Source organism: Xenopus tropicalis, chromosome 1 (genome assembly GCF_000004195.4).
Source record: "Xenopus tropicalis strain Nigerian chromosome 1, UCB_Xtro_10.0, whole genome shotgun sequence".
Classification (NCBI taxonomy): domain Eukaryota; kingdom Metazoa; phylum Chordata; class Amphibia; order Anura; family Pipidae; genus Xenopus; species Xenopus tropicalis.
Genome location: NC_030677.2, coordinates 79,016,906 through 79,034,907, shown reverse-complemented (window position 1 = coordinate 79,034,907; position 18,002 = coordinate 79,016,906). Strand labels below are relative to the sequence as shown.

Sequence of the window (18,002 nt, the reverse complement as noted above, 5' to 3'; positions counted from 1 at the left end):
TTGCAGAGCTAGTCACCAGGTAACTGCAGTTCAGAGTTAGAAAAAGTGGGTGGAGCCACCAACAGCCAATCAGACTTTAACTATTGATTTTTAATGGGGAAACTTAACCTGCTGCCTTTCTCACACTATTTAAGTCAGGGTTTCCAAACTTTGCACAGTCAGTCACTGGCTAACTACGATTCAGAGTTAGAAAAAGTGGGCGGAGCCACCAACATCCAATCCATTTCCAGCAATTAAATTTCATTGGTTTATATATAAACTGATTCCATTATTTAAGTATTAATTCCAGGGTTGTTAAACTTTACTAAGTTAGTCACTGGGTATTTGCGGGTTGACTACGATTCAGAGTTAGAAAAAGAGTTAGTCACTAGGTAACGGCAGTTCCAGTTAAAAAAAACCTGTTGACATTCAGTGGGGAAATTTAAATTGCTGCCACTCAAACCAGGGTCCCCAAATTTTGCACAGTGGTTTGTGCTATATAACTGTGGTCCAAGGTTAGAAAAAGTGGGCAGAGTCAACAACAGATCAGATTTTATTCAGTGACTTCACGTTTTTCAACCCAACATGAAGTTTGTTCTCAAACTTCCCTTTCTAGTTAGTCTTGATGTTTTATAACAAAAATAATCTCTACTTGTCACTCTTTCTTTTCCCTTTTCTAAGTCTTTTCCTGTTGTTTCTCTCTGTGTTTTCCTTTCCACAATTAATCCATTCAATCTTGAATCTTGTTCTTTCGGACACCCCAAACTTGCCCAGTCTAGAAATTTGGCCTGCCTCTTTATGTGTTTGGTCTTGTAAACAACCCTCAGGGGCATTTGGTGCAGCACCTTTCTCAGGGGGCTCAATTTAATTCAAAGAGTTAGCTTTCTCATCCAAGTAGTGGTTTGTGTATTATTATTATTTTTTTAATTTAATTTATAGGATGAAATTTTACTATTAGGGGGCTTATGGAAACCCCCCTAGCAACAGGGGGACCCATATTAGCATTGCAATCGACAGGTTAAAAATCCCTGTGCTACAACCTCCCTCTTCGCTGTTCCGCCTACTACCTTATTGTGACCATGTGCCAGCTCCTTTCTAATGCTCCTTTCTCCTTCAGTTTATTATGAGATAGTTCTTGAGTACCTGACCTGCACCTTGCTTCTTTGTCATTGTTTTCTGAATTGACTTCAAACTTGTGTACTGGACTCTGACTTCTGTCTGCTGCCTGACCCACGAGTCTCTACTGCTCTCTTCCTCTCAAGCAGACTCTGAATGATCCTACATTACCAGTGTTGGCCAGCTTATGGGCTGCATCTCATTGGCCCTCAGTTTGACTCCCCTGTCATAAATCTACGTTCATGACCTACAACGTATATCTATTTTTGATTAACCCTCTTGTTTTTCTTACGGTCATAACGGGTTAAGGGGTTTTCACCCATCTACTTTATTGTGTCTAGCTTGACTATTGTGAACTGCTATTTCATGTGAATAAATGGAAGTTTTCTTCCTCACTTTCCTTACGAGACAGCTACGTGATTTTCACAGCACTTTTATTCAGCCTGTAGGCCCAGGCAGGAAAGTGAGCATGCTAACAGGAATGGGCAGTACTATTTGCTGTCACACGGCTGGGACCTATTTAATATTCTCTTTACATTATGGTGTGGCATATGAGTCAGAACTAAAAATATATATCGTTTTTCCCAGCATGCCAAGGGAGCTAACCATTTTGTAGATTGTTATGTAGTTAATATATATATATATATATATATATATATATCTCCTTAGGATCCTTGATAAAGGTCCCCACAGAATACTAAAGCCTTGGAGTGCAGACACCATCAGGACTGATGATATATATATATATTGGGTTTTTTTTTCTAAAAGCTAAATGTTACTGGGGTCAAATTTTTTGATGCAGTCTGAAGTATTTATATGGGGGGGGAGTGATCTAGATGTAATATGCTTAGCTGTGGCACATTTTATCAGTGACAAAGATGGGTAACAATGAGTTTATTGTGTTGTCCCTGATGCTCTGTTTGCAAGCAGCATGTGTGGGGAGGAGGAGTTCCGGGGGAGGGGAGAAGAAGGCTGTCACAGAGAAAGCTACACGGTTGGTTACAGGAGAGATCATTTTAATTTCTCTCTCTCTTTCTCTGCATCAGCAGCAGCACCCAGACAGCATCCTGGGACTTGCTTACGCTCATAGCATTTGGTCACATGAGTGTGAATTTTTTCTTCTGTTCATTAGTCAGCCATTTTGGTCAACACCCTGCTTACTGCGCACAACCAATCCTACGAGATCCCAAGTGCCTGGCTTGGGCAGAACACTGACTGCCTCTTATTTCTGAAATCGTTGGAACGTCCGATTGATTCCTTTGTTTCTTATTTGGGCAGAGATTAGTGTGTCTGCGTTCATCCCTTCTGCCTAGAATCAGGGGAGACTTTGAGGATTTGGTGTGTGCCCATCAGAAGGAGGCTTTGACGCATGCTGATTGGCAGTGATAATATTCTGGTGGTACAGCAGGGGGGCGGAAGAGGCAGAAGCAAACTGAGAGGAATTCAACACAGGAGACTGAGCACCTCTGTCTTGTAGAAAAACATCTTACAACAGGATTTCAAACATCCTATTCTTTCAGTACTATATTCATTTACACAATATTATTTGAGTTTTCTGCCTTGTTTTTATTCTTCTTGCTTATCCTTCATTCTCTTTTTCTGTGAAATCCTACTGGTGCTGCTGTTTGTTACCATTTTACGTGTGGTTATCACTCCAGCTGCCCCATCATGTCGGCTCTCACACCTCCAAGCGACATGCCGACCCCCACTACAGACAAGATAACACAGGCTGCTATGGAGACCATCTACCTGTGTAAGTTCCGCGTCTCTATGGATGGGGAATGGCTTTGCCTGCGAGAACTTGATGACATCTCACTCACGCCAGATCCTGAACCCAATCCTGAAGGTATGGAGTGATACGCTGCCATAGCAACATCCCATAATCCTCTGCTGAGGCATACTTATTTATTATCAGCACATCATCCTAGCCCTTTATACATATGCATGTTAGCCATTTTGTTACAAATAACTAAATAGTTTAATTCTTTGTAAACAGACCCCTTCCACTGAACTGTGAAATACATTTTTGTTTTGATCTTTTTAACCATATTGTACAACAATCAGATTCTCATCAGATATACTTGAGTTCTGTAGTCTTCTCTAGGAAGTACTTTTTAAATCTCAAATAGCAATTATTTTTCTTATATCACAAATACCAATTATTTGGCTAAGCTTAGTACCTGTAAATAATCCACTCCTTGGAAGACTGGAATTAGTATTTTGAAGGTCATATTTGACCCCTGTTGACAAGCCAGTACTCCGTATTGAGTGATATTTTATTTATTTTGAATTGAATGCTGTTTTCATCAGTTTAATAATAGAGAAATGTTGATCAATTGCATTTTGTGATCTTCCTTTGGAATTTTATAACCTTCACTACACTGTATTTTGGTGCAGTGGCATTGTGGGGAGATCTCTTTCATAGCCAGAAGGCCTGAAATCAAATGCTTGGTTTACTGAAAATGAAAACACAAGGCAATAAAGGGGTTAATGTGCTGACAGTAATGCAGTATGGGTGCCTCCTCCCTTGCAACACTGCTTCTGCCATTCTGTTTTGATAATCCTAAAACAAAAGAAAAACAAGGCTTTTTCAAAGCTGTTTCTCTGCCTTTTAACCTCCTGTTGTATAAACTAATAAGCACCATCTATAGCTTTTTTAGCTATATTTGTGTCTACTGGCACCTTACCTTATTTATTTTCATTACCCAAACAGCTTGGATTCATAAAGCATCCAGTAATTAGAGCAATGTATTTTAAAGTTTTAAGGGAATGCATAAAAATGACAGGGTTTTGAAAAAACACAATTTATTTTTTTGTTTTAATATTCAAGAAAAAAAGATACTTTGATGTCTGAGACTTCTTTAGCTCAAAATTTATTTTTAAAGCAGTGCGCGCATTGCTTTATTTGATATAGTGAATGACATTTTTTTCATCTCAACATTACACTTCTAATGCCTAGCACTTGCCACTTGCCATGCATAGCAATGTGGTTAGCCTGGAAATTTGGAAACTCCTGGTAAATGCCAGACAGGCAACTGCAGTCTACCTTTAACCACTGTTTTACACTTTGGGCCTGTTTGTGCTTTTGTGTACATGAAATGCCAGGGCCTATTTTGAGTCTCTGTAGACATGGGCCAAGTCCAGACTTCTCTTGCAAAGTGGCTGATACGTTAAATTTGTTTCATGGTATTCCACATGGTTTACATGCCATATGCTGTTTAATTATTTTAAATGATGTGTGACAGAGTTATGATTGGAGTACTGAAAATCCAGTGTGCCAATTGTCCCTCCATGATCTGCTGGGATTTATGGGCTAATGAGGTCTATCTTGGCAGCAAATAAATCCTTATTATGTATGAGAAATATATACAGGTATGGGATCCCTTATCCAGAAACCCGTTATCCAGAAAGTTTTGAATTACGGAAAGGCCTTTTCCCATAGACTCCATTATAAGCAAATTCTAATTTTTAAAAATTATTCCTTTTTTTTCTGTAATAGTAAAACAGTACCTTGTACTTGATCCCAACTAAGATATAATGAATCCTTATTGGAGGTAAAACCAGCCTATTGGGTTTATTCAATATTTAAATGATGTTTAGCAGGCTTAAGTTATGGAGATCCAAATTACAGAAAAATCCCTTATCTGGAAATCCCTAGGTCCCGAGCATTCTGGATAACAGGTCCCATACCTGTACCTTGTATATGGGTAGAAAGTCATGTATGACATTTGACCCTGTTAATCTCCTCTTAAGAACTAAAACCCATTATATACTATGAAAAATAAGTCTTATATAAACTATATTTAAGCTTTTGAAGGTAACACAATTTGTGCAAAGATTTTGGTATTACTACACCATTAATTAGAGATAATAAAACTTGGAAAAAAATACAGAGCATTTTTTTATCAGGCGTTTGTTTTTAAACATGTGAAGGGTTTCACAATACTGGATTAAATTGTAGGGTAGTGGCACACGGGGAGATTAGTTGTCCACGATAAATCTTCACTATTATGGGCAATTTATCTCCCCGACATGCCATCCTACCGCCAAGAATGTAAATTGCGGTGGGATGGCATACGCGTCACTTCAGTTTTCCGAAGTCACCCGATGGTTAAAAACCATAGCAAGCAATTGACCAGTCAGAGCTAATTGCTGATTGGTTACTATGGGCAATCTGCCTCTAAGTCATTGTGACGTAGATTAATTGTAGACTGGATTATTATTCATGTTTGGCAAGATTGTTAATGTTATAGCCAGAAATGGCAAAAATATATGTTGAACCTGCACTTAAGGAAGACTATATAAAAAAAAAAAAAAGTGGTAGGGAATTGTTTATATTTTTGAGGAAATGTGAACATTATATTGTGAGATCAGAGTAATTGGATGCATCTCTGTGTGCAGGTATGATGCATATAGAATTTACAAGCAGGCCCTTACTTTGCTCAGAAAATGTAAATGTTATTGATTATGTAACATCTGGGCCTCTTAAACCCCCACCTCCCCCCACCTTGTGATTGCCATCAGAGCTCTGCTCTGAAATTGCCTGGTATTCCCAGAAGCAGTGTATACCAATAACCATGGTTTAAAGTGATACAGTACATTAGATGGCTGCAGGAATAAGAATGGATCTAGCATCTCCTGGGACTTAAACATATTCAGTCCATCTGCAGCTAATCACCTCTGAGTGTGGTGTAGGCTTGGTTGCATATACAATAGGTTTATTTTCCCCTAAGTGTCTGCTAAGGTTTTTTTGAGAAACATCTACTTTTTGCTATTTAACCTTGCTGAAAGAGAATCATTTGACAAATTTAACTGGGCTCCATTCTGTTTAAATTATTCAAATGCTTCTGCTTTTGAGTATTGTTTTTGCTTTTATTCTGCAGAATTGAAATAGTTTACGCTCAGCTGGCAATTTCTGGCTAAAAATACAGGGAGATGTTTGCTCCAGCTTGGTGACTGCTAATTTAATCTTCCATTTCTATTATGCAACTATGGAGAAGCATCAATAAATGTAGATTATTTGTAGATATTTTGTTTTATAAAAGGAATGTTCTCCACTTTTAGGGCTCTGGCACACAGGGAGATTAGTCGCCCGCGACAAATCTCCCTGTTCGCGGGCGACTAATCTCCCCAAATTGCCATCCCACCGGCGAAAATGTAAGTCGCCGGTGGGATGACACACGCTGCGCAGGCGATTTCGGCAAATCGCCGAAATTGCCTTGCGAGGCCTTGGAATTTGGGTCATGCAGGAAGTAAATAATATAAATGAAGAGCTCCCCCGCTCTTCCACTACCTCTGCCTCCTAATAAAATCTTGCACAGCCACTCCAAATTTAAGACTAAAGCTGGCCATACATGGACAGATCCGCTCGCTTGGCGATGTCGCCAAGTGAGCGGATCTTCACCCGATATCCCCACCTACGGGTGGGCGATATCGGGGAGGCATGGAGGCGAATTCGAATTCTACACGCGGCAATGGGGCAGTCGGTTCTGCTCGTTGATGCGGTCCCCGATCCGACTGGATTTTCTAACCTGGCCGATCGATATCTGCCCAATTTCAGGCCATATATCGGTCGGCCAGGTCCTTCAGTTCTGCCCCTACAAGGGCTGATAAGCTGCCGAATCGGTTCAAGGGACCGATATCAGCAGCTATAATCGGCCCGTGTATGGGGACCTTTATCAGATTAAACAACAGACTCACCGCAAAAGGACTTCCTTGACAACATGTGTTTTTCCCTCAACCCTCAGTGCATCAAGAATCTGCTCTGACCAGAACTACCTACATCAGCTATATAATAATATATATATAATAACCTTCTGTTTATGCAGGGATGATAAACTAGCAGTCAGCAGCTGCAAACCATTTCTTTCAGCATCTGTTGGGGAATTGTAGGACTGGATTTTCCAGCTCCAGTTTAAGGGCTGTAGAATAAATCTTTTCTATAGCAGGCGATTGTTCTGATGCAAATGTTTTTCCACCAGCAATAATGTAAATTGCCTGTGGGAAAAAAATCCTCGTTGGTTTGTAGCCCGAAATTTCTTTGTGAGGCAACTTCAGGCTACTTTGCAAAGCCAAAGTGAAATGTATGTTTTCCCACCAGCAATGTACATTTTTGATGGTGGGAAAGCATTTGCCTACAATAAAGCAGATCTATTGCAGGTGACTAATCTCAATGTGCGCCATAGCCCTCGAACTGGCGATTAAAGGACCCAAACTGAAAATCCTATTGCTGGTGGGAAAGCGTTTTCTTGCAGAGATTTATCGCAGGCAACTAATCTCAACATATTCCATCACCCTAAGGCTAATGTGGCAGCAAAGAGAATGCCGGAACTCCCCAAATCCGCTCTGTGTCTGCAGACAGGGACAGCAATGTTATCACTAAAAACATGGGGTGGATTTTGGCCATAAAAATACTTGATAATATTTCTTAATTAGACATGTATTTTTAATGAATGCACAAAGGATAATACACCATCAACCTGTTCCTGCAACAAATGTGTGACATGGTGTGTTACTGATAATGTGCAGTATATGTAGAAAATGGGGGAGTTGCAACGCTACCTCAGAACACCAAGAGGTCTATTTATTATGCTGTGCAAAATGAAATTTGGCAAAAAAAAAATGGTGTAAAATAAGTTTAAGTAAGTTTGGCATCCCAACGCCAGATATTACACCATTACTTTACATAAGTTCTGGCAGAAGAAAAAACACGTAAAACAATTATGCTATTTTTTTACTGGCATTAATTATTCTGCAGAAAACATTACCATACCTGAGTAAAGAGCCCTAGAAGCTTTCTCTGTTTGTTTAAGACAGCAGCTGCCATTTTAAGTAGCTTCCTGCTACAGCTCTAGCCCTTATAGCTCGGTGAGTGAGTTTTATGAATTCTTATGGAAGGGGCAGCAGGAGAGAGGAAAGCAGATACCCTAAGAACATGTTTACAACAAAGGAGACAAGAAATCCTGTGTTTCTTTTCATAGCGAACTCTGTGCAGCTTTTCTGTGAGTGCTTATGGCTGTATTTACATAGACGTTTCTGATAAAGCTTACTTAGTTTTTACCTTTCCTTCTCCTTAAAGGACAAGAAAGGCAAAGTCACTTGGGGGTGCGAAAATGTTAGGCACCCCCAAGTGACTTTAATTGCTTACCTTGTACCCCGGGCTGGTGCCCCTGTTAGGAGAAAACAGCACCAGCCCGGGGTACCTGGAGCGTAGCGCTTCCTCCTTCTGCCTGCGTTTTGGAACGACTAAAGACAGGCACATGCGCAGTAGAGTAAAAAGCTGACTTCTCTGTTAAAGTTCAGCTTTTTCACTCTACTGCGCATGCGCGCACACGGAACCAGGAGGTAGGAAGCGCTGCAGCTACCCCGGGCTGGTGCTGTTCTCTCCGAACAGGGGCACCAGCCCGGGGTAAAAGGTAAGCGATTAAAGTCACTTGGGGGTGCCTAACATTTTCGCACCCCCAAGTGACTTTGCCTTTCCTTCTCCTTTGTCTTCGACTGTTAAATAGTGCTAGGAAAAGTAGATTTATAGCATTAAAAAACTGCAGAATAGATTTCTTTGCATAATACAGTAGTGAAAAAAAGACACTTTAGGCCTTGTTAATTTCTTCTGCATCATGCATTTCTTTTTTTTTTTGTTTGTTTTTTTGTTCTTTCTTTTTGGCATTGGAAAAGACTCTTGGGAGGATTTGACAGAGTTGGTGGAGCAAATGCGTGATGATACAGAAGGTGCGTGCCTCACAGTATCACAGCACATTAGTTAGCGTTCAGTCTAGCATTTTATAACACTGCATGCCCTATTTTCTTTAAAACACCTAATTTAATATTATTGGTAATGAATAAGGCTATCCTGTATAATCTCCGAAGCATTATGCTGGAATTTCTCTGGGATACTTTTATATCCATTCATATATTTATTAATAAAGTTGCCACATATGCAGTACTCATATATGGAGGGGTTCTGGGATGCATTCACCCAAACATCATGATACACTGGTTAACGTCACTTCATTCAAGCTTCTAATACCTACAGTATTTGCATGCTGGGGAATGTAGCTCTGCAGCAGTCTGAGCCTAAGGACTAAACTCCACGGTAGATTTTATAGGATGGTGTGGGACAGACAAAACACATTCTACAAGTCGGATGTATCTGCGTGGGCTAAAATATAATGGAACCAACATAAAAACCTGAATGTAAACTACATAAAAGTCACATGACACCACAAGCCTGTCAGAAGGGAACACTGCATGCTGCGTCTTCTACAAGAAGATAAAATCCGATGGTGACTGACTTTTTCTATTTCTCATTGAAATACATTGAATGTTGGATGGAGATACAGGAACAGAACACACCATCAGACTTTATCTGATTTAACTTAACATTACATCCTATAGAGATCAGATTTTGTAGGATCCTACAAAATCTTGTGCTGTTGCATGAAGGATCAGATAAAATCTGACCCACAAAATCTGAAAAAATATCCCGTGCAGTTTAGCCCTAATGCTTCTGCTCTCTTGTCACTGAAGAGGTGGGGTTTCCAGCTAGCAGCTGCATGTGCGGAACAGGGAGGATTGTGAACACAGCCCTCTGTAACAGGAGACAAGGTGCGGGAGCAGAAAGTGGCATTTCATAGGCTCTGCTGAGTGGACAGCATAAACAGAATGCAGAATGGGGGAAGAGGTTGTGAAAATTTGGAATGTATAGAAAAATAAATAAGAACAAAAATGCTGGAAGGAGAGAGAAAAACAAAGGGATAGAGGAGAAAAGCAGAAGACAAAGACAAGGAAAGGGAAAGAAAATGACAGACGGTTAACTGTATATTGCACATGTGTTACATTTGATTGGGAATGATATACAATATCAGTAAAAGCAACGCAAAATATTTTGTCAATATAAACAGGATAATAGTATAGTTGTGATTCTTTGTTCTAGGTTACTTTTGTACCAAGGAATAACCTAGAGGTGGTACTGCAAGAGTGGTGTTACCTTAATAATCTGTTTTGCTGCCTAATGAGCACAGGCACAGCTATTTCAATTTGCCACCTTATCACTGCAGTATTAATGCAGTTCCTCCTCCTTGGAGTGGCTGTGCCCACTGCCTTTATAATGCCTTAGAATTCCAGTAGCCATTGCCTGTCACTGTAAATAAAGTACATGAAGTGCCACTACTCAGTGCTTCTTACTGTCTATAATGTGAGTGGGGTGCCACTACTTCTCACTGTATATAATGTGGAGTAAAGCTCAGTGTAACTCTGTCATACCAATTCTAAGCTCCCAGGGAAACTACACATCTTTTTTTCAGGATAAGTTGGGCTTTCAAATGTTTTCTATATTTCTTTGTAATTTCACTTCTGTAACAAGATTTAAGGGTCTAAATACCTTCTTCTCTAGCCCCTACTCATTACTGGCCAGCAGCAATCCGGCTCTGTAGTTGTAGACTTGCTGCTGAAACTAAAAATTTGCCTGGGAGGCTTTACTTTTCCTTTAAATAAAAATGTATACAATATATTCGCTCAAAATCTTATTGCCTCATTCATTAAGCTGAAACTAGCATAACAATGCAAATGTGTGGTAAAAACTTTTTTTTATAAAAGATATAAATAAAAAAAATTGAATCAGTATTTTACTTGTTTATAAAATGTTAATGAGGCTTTTTGCACCTGTTGTTCTAGGGTTAGACAGAAACTTGTCTCCTAACAATAACCTGCTAATCCCCATTAGTATGTTAATGATCCCCTAATGAGGCTCCTACTAGAGGTGTGAACTGGAGACCTGGGTTAAACAAAACAAAACAGAAGAGCTACACTGAGCTTTACTCCGTTTTGAAAATGTCGGGAAAAATGTTGTTAAAACGACAAATTCACAAAAGTGTATAAATGTCGTTTAAACGACAAATTCACAAAAGTGTTTGTAAACTGTCTTTCTTTCACCAAAAACAGAAAAGTGGCGGTTGAGTTGGAATTTATGCGGATTTCTGTTTGTGAATCTGGAGAAAGCTTTTTCCACCACTTTTTCTCCAAAACAGGGCTATCTCCACTTTTGTGAATTCCCCCCTATATGTCTACTTTAAGTGAAAAACAAAATCTGTGATTGTTTAACTTGCCATTTACGTGTGCTTTTCTTTACTGCTTGAGCAATTATAAACAGTATAAATCAGCAGGAGACTTATGTGCATGTTATGAAATGCTTGGGGACACTAATGTTGTGAAACGCTGGGGGGGTGGGGTGTCATATTGTTGTAATATGCCTAGGGCCACATTGTGGCTGTAGTGAAACCCTAAGGGACCACACTGCCTGTCCTGATACTCTACTTTGGCAAAAGAGGTAGAGTTTAGGCCCCTAAGGGTCCCTTTAGCAATGTAACCAGAAGTGGTCATTTTAATTTATATAGTGCCAGCATCTCACAAATACAACAGGGGCATATTAGAAATTAAATACAATATTAAGGGTGAAGACACACAGAGCTACTTAGTAGCAGCTACTTGTCACGGCTACTTAACGCCAAATACCCTGCAATAGACAATACTGAGAATTACCTCTGCTAAAACACATGTTGAGACAATTATCAGTAAATGATAGTTACATAGTTACATAGGGTTGAAAAATGACCAGTGTCCATCAAGTTCAACCCTTCCAAGTAAACCCAGCACACACAACCTATACTATTTATACCAATCTATACTATCACATACATAAACTATATATACAACCACTAATACTAACTGTAGATATTAGTATCACAATAGCCTTGGATACTATGCTTGTTCAAGAACTCATCCAGGCCCCTCTTAAAGGCATTAACAGAATCTGCCATTACCACATCACTAGAAAGGGCATTCCACAACCTCACTGACCTCACTGTGAAAAACCACCTACGCTGCTTCAAATGGAAGCTCCATTCCTCTAATCAAAAGGGGTGGCCTCTGGTGCGTTGATCACTTTTATGGGAAAACACAACACCCCCCATCTGCCTATAATCCCCTCTAATGTACTTGTACAGAGTAATCATGTCCCCTCGCAAGCGCCTCTTTTCCAGAGAAAACAACCCCAACCTCGCCAATCTAACCTCATAGCTTAAAGCTTCCATCCCCTTTACCAGTTTAGTTGCACGTCTCTGCACTCTCTCCAGCTCATTAATATGTTTCTTAAGGACTGGAGCCCAAAACTGCACCGCATACTCAAGGTGAGGCCTTACCAGGGACCTATAAAGAGGCAAAATTATGTTTTCATTCCTTGAGTCAATGCCCTTTTTTTATACAAGACAGCACTTTATTTGCTTTAGTAGCCACAGAATGACACTGCCTGGAATTAGACAACTTGTTATCTACAAAAACCCCTAGATCCTTCTCCATTAAGGATACCTCCAACAAATTACCATTTTACAACTTTGCACTTGTCCACATTGAACCTCATTTTCCAGTTTGCTGCCCAGTTTTCCAATTTTGTCAAATAGCTCTGCAGAGCGGCAGCATCCTGCATGGAACTTATAGTTTTGCACAATTAAGTGTTGTCAGCAAAAATAGAAACAGTACTCTCTATACCCACCTCTAGGTCATTAATAAACAAGTTAAAAAGCAAAGGACCAAGGACTGACCCCTGCGGTACTCCTCTAACAACACTGGTCCAATTAGAAAATGTTCCATTTACCACCACTCTTTGTAATCTATCCTTCAGCCAGTTCTCTGTCCAATTACAAATATTATGTTCTAGGCCAATATTCCTTAATTTGATCATTAACCTTCTGTGAGGTACTGTATCAAATGCTTTAGCAAAGTCCAAGAAGATGACATCAACTGCCTTTCCAGCATCGAGGTTCCTGCTCACCTCCTCATAAAAGGCGACTAAATTTGTCTGGCAAGATCTGTTACGCATAAAACCATGCTGGCATAAACTTATAGTATTGTGAACTGCAATGTATTCAAGTACCCTATCGCTTATGATTGTCTGTTTTAGTAGGAGTGACAAGTAGCTGCTACTACAAGCTCTGTGTGTCTTCACCTTTAATATTGTATTTAATTTCTATTATGCCCCAGCATTTTTAAGCGTTAAAATGGTAGTTCACCTTTAAATTTAACGTTTTAATGTAGACCGTGATATTCTGAGACAGTTTGCAGTTGGCCTTTATTTTGCATTTTTTAATGGTTTCTGATATTTAGCTTTTCAGCAGGTATTTCAGCAATCTCTTTGCTAGGTTCTTATTTTCCATTTTAGCCAGGCAGTGGTTTGAATAAGTAACTGGAATAAGTACAGTAGAGGGACTGAATAGGTATACGTAACAATAATAAAATTGTAGTCTCACAGAGCAATAGTTTTTGCTGTAAGCTGTAAAGAGATAGAACAGGAATAAAACTCTTAAGTTTTATTCCAAGTTGCAAAATTGCTAGTAATTGGACAGTCTATAACATACTAAGGGGTCTATTCATCAAAGTACGAGTTTGAATGCCAAATTGGGAAAAATTCGGATTAAATATCACGAAAATGCTTATGAAAAAATCGTATTAGTCACGATAATATCGTTTTGGCGATCTGAAAGACACAAGATTTTCGATCGTAAACAGCAGGAAAACCTTTCTGACTTTGATCCTTCTGTGCATTATTTTGGAAGCCTCCCATAGGACTCAAATGAATCTGAATGAATGAATCCGAAACTTTCGTAGTCGGCGGGACAATACGATTTTGTCACACACATTTTGTTGCAAAGTACGAAAAAGTCGCAGAAAATACCCACAGTACAATCAAATATGATTTTTTTTTGTAATTCGTACCAGTCGTGCTTTAATAAATAGGCCCCTAAATGATATGCTTTAGGTGAACCACCCCTTTAAGGGCTATTGTGATTTTATTCGAACTGGCTTATAGGAGATTGATTTAAAAAAGGTAATATAGTACAAAAATGATTAAAAAGTAATGTTCCCACAGGATTCCACTGACCAGATTTATAGTATTTTTAAACACAAGGGGTGGTGTGGTTATTGGTTTGAATTCACCCCATCACCTCTGAGATTTAAGGTGGCCACACATGTGGCGATCTGACGATGTTTCATGCGACCATCGGTCGCACGAAACATCGTCAGATCCGCCACACACCGTTCAGGGCTGAAACAGCAGATAAGGAGGTAGAAACAATAGGATTTCTACCTCCTTCTGCCGATTCAGCCCTGACGGCAGATTTTGGTCAGGCACCTTCTATGGCGCCCGATCAAAATTTTCTAACCTGGCCCCCCCCAGCTTCCTGCGATATCGGTCGACTCGCCGAAATCGTTTAGTCAATATTATCGGTGCGTGTATGGCCAGCTTTAGAGAATTTCAGATAAACTGCTGGTAAAAAAGCTTAAACTAAGGGAAATTCTGGCTATGCTTTCTCTCTGAAACCTTAACCTAAAAGCAAAAATATAAACCTAAACCAGTTTGGGTGCAACTGCTTAAGTCACTTTTAATATTCCTTACATGAATATATTGGTTGACATTCAAAATATATACGTGTGCAAATTTTAAACTGACTGCATGAAATACATTTTCAGTGGAAAAAGGTGTTTTATATTTTCATAAACACAAAAAGTTCGATTTTATAACTAGATTTCATTGCATGGGCTTATTGAGCAAACCGAGAGCATAGTGGGAAGACAGGCTCTGTTAGCCTCAACTCAGTAACCAGTTATTTATAATCATTAAAGGGGTGTAAACCACAAACTGTGGTCTTTACTTTTAATACATTTAATTGGGCAGTAGAATAATGGGTTCCTTTTACATTATTTCACTTGAGCCTCACTTCACAATGCCAATTTATATTAGCTTGGGTGATGAATTCAATGTATCTCCACAAGCATTAATGGCATTCCTTTTGAGAAAATCTAGTAGTCTTGTAGTATAAAGCAGCAGAGGCAATAAATATGTATGTAAGCAACGAGAGTACCTACTTGTTTCAATTATTTGTGTCTGCAGTATGCCCCTTGCTTGTTGTGAGCACTATCATAAGTACAGCAATATGCCTCAAAAAGCATCATCTAAAGGCATTTCATTCTTCACTATGCTGTGGAATTTGTATTTTGCTTCTTTTGGTATACTGTATAATGCTTAGTTGTTCTGTAGTCAGGCCTCTGTTCTGCCCAGTCAAGTTCTGTTGCATGTCCAAAATTTAAAGGGGGTCTACATACTTTTTAGCCATATAGCGCAACTGCTGTTGATGGACTATCAAGCATGCTGTGAGTTGCAGTAAGGAAAAAATAATTAATGCATTGTTTTTAAAAGTTTCTGGCAAATTACACTGTCAAATAGATTTAAATTGTTCTTAATAATTACAGGTTTACATCTTTAGATGTTCTGTTTAGTATGCAATTTAACAGAAACCACTGTAATTAGCTATGCCATTCCTAAGTTTAGGCAAACAACAGATACTTTATCTCGAATGGCTTCTGATCATAAACAGAGAAAAGGACATTTTTTTTTTATAATTATAGTTTGTCCAAAGGGCAATAAAGTGGGACAGCTTTGCTGTCTTCCCTGTGTATAAAATCCAGAAGCATTAATACTCTGGCTCCAGTGAAAGGGTAGTCTTCTGACAGGAATGCCTGGCCAGGTTCTGAATTTTGTTTTCTCAATGATGAGACCAAAGTCGGAAGCCCATAAATCAGACCTCATTTTTGGATCAACAACATCAAGACTGAGTTTTGAGCTGTCTCAGGAGTTTAAAAAAGGTAGAGTTCTTTAATGTCACCATATAATGTAGTGTGATTTCCTGAACAATGTATTAACTGAAAAATGTATTGTCCCCCAATGACTTATAAGGCGTTTTGTCGTCTCTTGTGCTGTATTGTATTGTTGACCATGGGAATTGCTAGACTGGTTGGGAACAAACAATTCCAGTGTTCTTTAGTCAAAAAGTATTTTGGGCATTTTGTTGCCCACTTGGAGTGGACTATGAATGAATTCCTATTGATGACAAAACACCACTTGTGCCATTGCCCTAAGTGATGGCATTCAGAATGTACTGGGATTATCTCTGCTTCCTTGATGTGAGAAGTTAGGTTTGGGATGGTATTCATTTAATATTCTTTACCAATGCAAATTGTTGCATGTTCCACCCCATAGTAATCAAAGAGAATTGTCTCCAGTAGAAGCAACATAGTACAGTTATGGTACCACACAGGACAGTTCCAGTTCGTTGTTATGGCAGGCAATCTGCAGCATGTCTTTTTTTATATATTTATTGTATTTAATATTTTCATAGAAAATAGGAAAATTGCCATAGAAATACCCATACATTAAAATTTTACAAAAATCTGGTGTTTAATTAGACAACTGAAACAAGAAATGTTATGCTATTAGATCTTTCCACATGCAACAGCGAATCTCCATCAAACATGCAAATGCGCACTCTACACTAGAAAAGACAAATTTTTGTTAAAAAAAAGAAAATGAAACTTTCACTCCCAATGTCACCTGAGGCAGTGTTCTCACCTTATGGCAGAAGTGACACTGCCTCCATGCTATAATGTAAAATGTAGTTTTCTTGTGTCTACATCCGGCAGTGTACATCGGTGAGAGACAAAAGCAGAGTGCATTATTTCCTTCTGAAGTTTATGTTATGTTGAATGGCAAATGTTTTATGTAGTTTTAGATTAAATTTAATGTCCGCCATGTTTTTTGTCAGAAATTTACATCGACATCCATCTGTAGCATTCAGACTCTTAATGCTAGCACATCCAACATCAGCTCCTGTGTAATCCAGCCCTCATATGTTCATTTGTCATGTAAAATTAAAGTAGCAGCACCATTTTTTTTAAATATATAGTATAGTGACTGATTCTGTTATCAGGAATGCTAGCGAACAATTGTTTGTTTTTAACCTCAACTGCTCTGTAACAAACGTGTTGCTTTATGCCATCATTCCTGCTCATAATCCATTAGTTATGTAAGCATTTTGTTTTTCACTCTTCTTTAAAGGTTATTGCATACAAAACAATTTATGCTAATGCTTTTCTAGTAGAATGTAATGGCAGTGAAACAGCGGTTATTGTTATGGGTTGATTCTTGTTGGTTTCACCTGTAATCACTATAAGTACATGTTGCTTTTTTTTTTTTTAAAGACGTTAGCTATTACAGTAAAAATGCCATGAGCAATTTCCCTCAGTGTCAAGGGAATAAGTAGTAGCCTAACTTTTTATCCAGCAGTTTTTTTTTTGATAATGGAAAAGTGACCTTGAATCTTTTATTTTTCTAGATCCCAATTATCTCATGGCCAACGAACGGATGAATCTAATGAACATGGCAAAGTTGAGCATAAAGGGCTTAATTGAATCTGCTCTTAATTTGGGCAGAACTCTGGACTCGGACTACGCACCTTTGCAGCAATTTTTTGTTGTGATGGAGCACTGCTTGAAACATGGGCTGAAAGGTAAGCTGTCTGGCAAAGGAATGCTTAAAGTTTATTAGCTGTTTCTTAAAGGTGACCTGTCGCCCAGACAGGTCACTGTATAATAAAAATGTATAATAAAAGTCCTTTAAAAACTAAACATGAAACCCAAATTTTGTTTTGTATTAAAACATTCATACATGTTAAAAACAGATTGAAAATTTTCCATATATCAATGATATATTGCTTTGCTCACCTCTATGTCTCAGGCACAGCAATCACTTTCATTTTCATTTCTGCTCTTCCTAGATGTCATTGCACTTCTCACATTTGCTCAGTGCACTGGGTATCCTAATTATGCACAAGAAGCAAACATGGAGCAGCTTTAAGTTCCCTGTTTGCTATTTTACTAATTACTAAGGAAATCATAAATGCACAAGCTCTATACATTGAACTCATGTTGAACAAGAGACTTACTAATGAAGTGACAAACTAAAGGTAGTTCCAGAGTTAAAAGACAACCCATCACACAGAAAAAAAGATGTACTTCAAAGC

General features: G+C 38.8%; 1 protein-coding gene across 9 annotated transcripts in view; it reads left to right on the top strand.

Moving 5' to 3' along the window:
• rufy3 (RUN and FYVE domain containing 3) overlaps positions 1-18,002 on the top strand; it is a 55,719-nt gene that overhangs the window by 12,730 nt on the left and 24,987 nt on the right. For 3 of the 9 annotated variants that reach the window (XR_004222620.1, XM_018094275.2, XM_018094266.2), the window contains exons 1-2: positions 8,770-8,823; positions 17,316-17,489. Coding sequence is in view for 8 of the 9 variants with exons in the window: in XM_018094275.2 (XP_017949764.1) it covers positions 8,805-8,823; positions 17,316-17,489 (193 nt within the window). In the remaining variant the exon portion in view is untranslated. 9 annotated transcript variants of the gene reach the window in all.